The sequence below is a fragment of the Parasteatoda tepidariorum genome, chromosome 8 (genome assembly GCF_043381705.1).
Source record: "Parasteatoda tepidariorum isolate YZ-2023 chromosome 8, CAS_Ptep_4.0, whole genome shotgun sequence".
In the NCBI taxonomy this organism is placed as follows: domain Eukaryota; kingdom Metazoa; phylum Arthropoda; class Arachnida; order Araneae; family Theridiidae; genus Parasteatoda; species Parasteatoda tepidariorum.
In genome coordinates this window covers 88,797,575-88,803,938 of record NC_092211.1, presented here as the reverse complement: position 1 = coordinate 88,803,938, position 6,364 = coordinate 88,797,575, and the positions used below count along the sequence as shown (strand labels likewise).

The following is a 6,364-nucleotide window of genomic DNA, read 5'->3' as shown; positions in this document are numbered from 1 at the left end:
TTTTGCAATCTAAAATTCATCTATCAAAAATAAAATAATTTTCTCTTACCTTCTTTATGATGTCCACGGAGTATACGGTGAGAACTTTGCCAAACCCCAGTTGAACACAACAATCCAAAACTGACACCAAAGAGAACAAAAACAACTGATATTTAACATTAGAAAATGGAATGGTTACCCCTCCCAGCAGCTGTCTTATAGGGATTTCGCATATGCTGCCCTTTATTGCATATTTACAGAACTATATTAATTGTCCACGGAGGGAGACATCATTTTTGATGGACAAAGTTCACTAGTCATTTATTTTATTAAAATAAATTTTTTTTTTAAAAATATTAAATAAAAAGTTACTATAAACATATAACTAGGCAAAACTACAAAAATCATTAAAATAACATTTAAATTGTTTAACAGGCATTAAAAATTATTTTGTGCCACAGACGGAGGGGATTTTGAAGTCATGTTTATTAAAAAATAGGAATGAAATATTAAATACATTTAGCAGAAATGCATATGATTTGTTGGTTAGAACTTCACGAAAAATGATAAAGAAAAATATTAAGAAATCTGCTGTATTTCCTAATATTTATTACTCAGGGACTTAAAAAACCACCTTTTTGTGAGAATGACCCAGCAGCGAAATAATTTTGCAGGACATAATTAATTGTGAACTTAAAAAGTTAGGACAATTGCTTGATTTGCGCAGGAAAAAGCCTTTACTTAAAATATTTTTCGTACATTTACTTTTTGAAGTAGAACTAGAGAGGAAAATTTATATTAATTAAAAAAAAAGCATTAATTTTAACAAATCTATCATTTTTTTAAATAACAATTTTCTAGCGTTATTTCGAATAACATATAAACTAATTTCAACGCAAACAGATTTAATAGGCATTTTCATTTTAAAAAAAAAAAAGTTCTTTTTAGTGTAGGCAGGTAAAAAAAAGTTTTTTCATTTTGAATCTGTTGTTACTTAGAATAAAGAAAGTAAATTTGAAATGTTGTGCCTAAATTGTAACGATTTTATTTTAATTAATGTTTGGTCTCATAAACATTAAGTTATAATTAGGAACTTAAATTACAGGATGGCCGAAAGAAAAGAACGTCAGAAAATATAAGTTATCTTTGAAATCTGTAAGTTAAATATAAGTTACCGCTGATATAAATGTTTTATACAGGGTTGACTGGTTTAAAACCTGAGTGGTGAGTCAGGTTCGAATCCCAGTGGCGACTGGTTGAAACGAATTCTGTTCCCAGCTTTCACCGATTACAGCAGTGCTGTCGTAAATTATCTTCAATGGTAGTAAAATATGTCGTAAGATATCTCTCCGATGGTTAGTTTATCCCAATGCTTGTTCCAGGAGCTCCCTTGTCTTCTGAGTTGTGTTCGAAATTACAAGGCTACGGAGTTGAACCTTGATACTCGTAAACTCAGAATCGGGTCGGCTGTTCAATCTGGTTATAAAATAAAATATGAATTAAAACCATAGTGGTTTAAGACTAACCAGCAATGGTTTTCATAACTGATTGGAAGAGTGATTTCTTTAAATTAAATAAGAAATTTCCAGTTAATCTAAGGATGATTGGATTTTTTTAAGTGGATTAATTACCACATCTAATCTGATACCAACACTTACTTAACACATAGTCATTTATTTTATGTGGCATCTATAAAAAATTGTTTTAACTCTGGTCTTATGGGCCTCTTTTATTTCGGCTAAACAAATGTATTTCAATTATGTAAAACACTATTTTAAAGAAAAACTAGAATAATAGATATATATTTTTAAATATGTTTTTTTTAAAAAAAAATAATACAGTGGAATTACTCTTTCATTTTAAGAAGTAGTTTATCAAACCAATTTTAGTTTGCAACTGAGAGACAGGTCATACGAATCGTTTCAACGAACTATTTTAAAGACAAACTAGAATAATAGATATATATTTTTAAATATGTTTTTTTTTAAAAAATAATACTGTGGAATTACGCTTTCAGTTTAAGAAGTAGTTTATCAAACCAATTTTAATTTGCAACTGAGAGACAGGTCGTACAGATCGTTTCAACGAAGTGTCAAAATCCTCTTCAACGACACAATATACGACTTATTTATCTTTCCAAAATTTTTCCTCTACATGCAAGAAAGAGTCAAAACAAAACGGAGTAAAAGCTTGAAATTTTGAAAGAAATTTGTAAACAAATTTACAAAATCAATCAATTGTAGGTAATCGCTATAGTAAATATGGATATGGCCACACTCGTTTAAATATTATTGGGTAGTTTAAAAAATGCTAGTGAAAAGTTATGAATAATTAGCTGTATTATCTTCTAATGTTTAGAACAATGAATGAAAAATAGTTTAAATTATCAGTTAAAATTAAGTTAAAAAATTTGCCTTTCCTTCACGAAAAGTTTATTTTAAATCTTACTATTTAACAGCAACGATTATCGTCATATGAAAGGGTAAAATAATTGTTTGAATCAGCCATAAGGTTTAAAAAAATTTTGTCTGCCGTTTCGCTAAACCGCTGATAAACTTTATTGACATGATAATGGCATGATTAGTTTACTATATGTATTAGTTTTGCAGAAAATAAGTGGATAATTAATGTAGGCAGTTGAGTCTTTTTTTAAACTTTATTTGTATAGCTTATGAATTAATATCAAAAGAAAAAAGAATATTTTATTTTAATGACACTTATATGTTTAAGTTCCATTTCTGTATCGATTTCAATTAGTTTTAATAAAATCTATTTTAAAAATTAACAAAATTAAAATTAATGGTCTTAAAATTATTTTTCCACCACTGTATAAGTATGCTTTATTTGCAGGGGCTTTTCTCATACCTTATTTCATCATGCTAGCGGTGGAAGGTATTCCCTGTTTTTACATGGAATTGGCTGTCGGCCAACGACTACGAAAAGGGGCAATCGGTGCCTGGAATCTGGTTAGTCCTTACATGGGAGGTATCGGCATAACATCGGCCGTTGTCTCCTTTAATGTCGCCCTCTACTACAACACCATCATTGCCTGGTGCCTCTACTACTTCTTCCAGAGCTTCCAAACTCCCTTACCCTGGGCGGAGTGCCCGAGACAGGCAGGTCCAAACAACACTTACATCATAGTTCCCGAGTGCCAGGTACGTCCCTCCCTCCATATACTACGTCCATAAATTAAGAATAATGTAGTTGATGCTGTCTCATTTTGTTTTATAGAAGAGTAGTCCGACCGAATACTTCTGGTACCGCCAGACCCTGGATATCAGTACTGATATCGATACTACAAATGGCTTCAATTATCGTATCGCCCTCTGCCTCCTACTCGCCTGGTTCTTCTGTTATCTGTGCATGGCAAAGGGGATCGCCTCCTCAGGAAAAGTTGTGTACGTGACGGCCACCTTTCCCTACCTTGTGCTGGTCATCTTCTTCTTCAGGGGTATCACACTAGACGGCATGCAGAATGGACTCGAACATCTCTTCACACCGGACGTAATATCTCCATCCAACTTCATTTCTTTAAAATAATTCGTAAAATATAGATAAAAATCCGGGAACCGAAACCATCCAAATTTCGTTGCAATGAAAAAGAGAGGCAACTTAAATTTTACTTAAACCTGTAAAATATGTCCGATGGTACACGAAATTTAAAGTTCAATTGTTAATAATTATTGCAAAAGTTTCTAAGAAATATTACTTTATAAAGTTATTACGTAAAATGACTAATACTTTTTACCACATATTCTTGTGAGATGACGAATGAAATGATTTTGTGTTAACAAATCTACACGATTTTGTGCTTGTAAATAATCATATTAAACTGCTGTTTTCACTTTCATTCGTTTAGTTTAAGAATTATTTCCAAAAACTAAATTCGCGAAATACAATATCCCTTATGAAGAGGTAAGAATGATGGTTATTTGACTGCTAGAAATGTTTCACATTGTTTCCACCGAGTATGATTGTTTTAAAAAGCATAAAATTACCCCAAAGAAAACATAATTTTTAAAATGAGCGAGTTTTGTTGATATAGCTCCAAATCGTTGAAGCACTCATTACTGTACTTATAAAGTTCAGCCAATTTTAACCACAGGCGAGTGAGTGAAGATAATTCTCTCTTTCGAAACAAATGATTTAATGTTAAACTTAGTTTTTTAAATGACTAACTTTTATTTTTAATAGAAAAGTATTATACTTTTTACTTTCATTTTTTGATTAAATGGAAAATTCAAATAAAATATGCTTTGGGAAATGTAGAATTTGATAGGTGTAATTTAGGCTGACCTGTCAAACTAAATCCTAAACTAATGTTTCCAAAAATAATGAATTTATTATTATTTTATAGTTAAAATTTTAATCTGAACAGTAATTGTTTATTCTTCTAACAGAATTACTTGAAATATTGATAAAAAAGATTGTTATTAAATAAAGAATTGTGAAAACTCTGAACTGGATTGTACGCAGTCAAACGATTGTTCACCTTTTAAAACTTATCTGCAATTTGAAGAGCTTACATGGCACAGAACTTGCCTGTTGATTTTAAGCAATCCGCACATAAATAAATAATGTTCTTCAAGAGGATTTTATTTTCCAGAGTAATCTAGCCAAAAACAGCAAATACATGTGCAAAAAATAAATGGCATCCTGAATAACTTTTGATCAAATGAGCAGATTTTCAAAATAAAAGCCAATCTTAATGGTTCAAAGAGTGAAACTCAAATGTACTAATTACTTAAGTAGTGATAACTACGGACACTGTATCTAAATAAACATAGTCTGTCACAACGGATTTTTGAACCTCACAATTTGGAGGGAAGCAGCAATCTGGAAAATATGACACCGCTTTAATATTATTTTCACTTTTTGAGCTCATGTCTCTAAAACTAATAATTCAATTCAAAACATTCTTGAACCTCCTTTTGAATTTTGTTAATTCTATCATGAAATCATGAAGGAAAATTTTTTAACAATTATTTACTTTTTTTTAATAATGTAGTCGAAAACTCTGGATTATAAGGATTACAAATTTCTACTGTATTTAAAAGTGTGTCATTTCGAACGGCATCCAAAACTTGAACAACGAAATGGGTCGTATAGTTCTTAAGAAATAAAAAATTAAAAGTACAATTTTTTTTAAGGTTGCCTAACTCACAAAAACTATTCGGCCAATTTCGTCCAAATTAGGTATTTTTTTCATTCACAATTACTTAGTTTAAAATCGTGTAGGATATTGTGGATCAACTAAAAATTCTACTTTTTAATTTTTTCGAGTATATAATTAAAAATAATAATCGAGTATATAATTAAAATAATTAAAAATAATTTAAAATTATTAAAAATTGTTTTTTTTATGAAAAGAAAACGAGTTTCATAAGAAAAGTGTAAAAGAATTTCGAATTGCGCCATTAGTTTTAGAGCTATGACCAAACACTAAGAAAGGAAAATTAACATCAGGAGGCATTTGACAACTCTACTGACTAAATCAATGAGACATTATTTTCCAGATTGCTGCTACCTCGCACCCCGATATTTTGAAGATCGAAAAATTAAATCCTTAACAAAAAGTACATTCGTTTAAAGATAGTATCGGGCACCGTAACTCAATAGTAAACACTTCTCAAGTTGTTTTCATTCTTGAGATTAACACTTTAAATCGTTAAAATTGGATCCTAGTACTTGAAAATCCAATCAGTTGTTAAAAAGTTAGCGAGTTATATATCAGTACAGAACCCGTTATCCGGAAATCAGAAAACCGNTATATATATATTTTGTTACGAAATTATCATTAAATGGCCCAAACATTAGACTACTTTTCTGAAAATTATTGGTACCATGTTTTCACGATAACGCTAACTCCCTCTTATTTTTGTGATTAAAGTTTAAAAATCCTATAAAAAAAAAAGATCCAAATTTATGTAATTGTGCTTATTCAAATGCTTGATTCGAAACACTTTTCATTGAGGAATGTGTTGTGTTGTAGTGGTCGAGGCTGGCAGATCCAGTAGTGTGGCTTGAAGCTGGCACCCAGATCTTTTTCTCCCTTGGATTAGCCTTCGGAGGACTGATAGCCTTTTCTTCCTATAATCCGGTACACAATAACTGCTTCCGAGACGCTATCACTGTCTCCATATGCAACTGTGGAACATCCATGTTTGCTGGAATTGTCGTCTTCTCTGTACTAGGTAATTTTTCTTTCTTTCTCACATCTTTTACACACAATTCTGTTATTTTTCAAAAACTGCGAAACTTTAAGAATTTTGATAAGTAATAAAAACATACTTAATAATATTGATATGAATTAATACGAAGTTGTTTTGTTTTTAGAAAACTGTTCGCCTGTTTTAAGATTTATGCATACATTTATATATAT

The 6,364-nt window shown here is 30.6% G+C and overlaps 1 protein-coding gene across 1 annotated transcript in view; it reads left to right on the top strand.

Annotated features, from left to right (window-relative positions):
* Nucleotides 1–6,364, top strand: part of LOC107445214 (sodium-dependent neutral amino acid transporter B(0)AT3) — a 44,955-nt gene that overhangs the window by 22,999 nt on the left and 15,592 nt on the right. Inside the window, exons 3-5 of the mRNA XM_016059563.3 lie at nucleotides 2,830–3,137; nucleotides 3,214–3,486; nucleotides 5,975–6,176. Coding sequence (XP_015915049.1) covers nucleotides 2,830–3,137; nucleotides 3,214–3,486; nucleotides 5,975–6,176 — 783 coding nt within the window. The remainder of the gene's footprint in view (nucleotides 1–2,829; nucleotides 3,138–3,213; nucleotides 3,487–5,974; nucleotides 6,177–6,364) is intronic.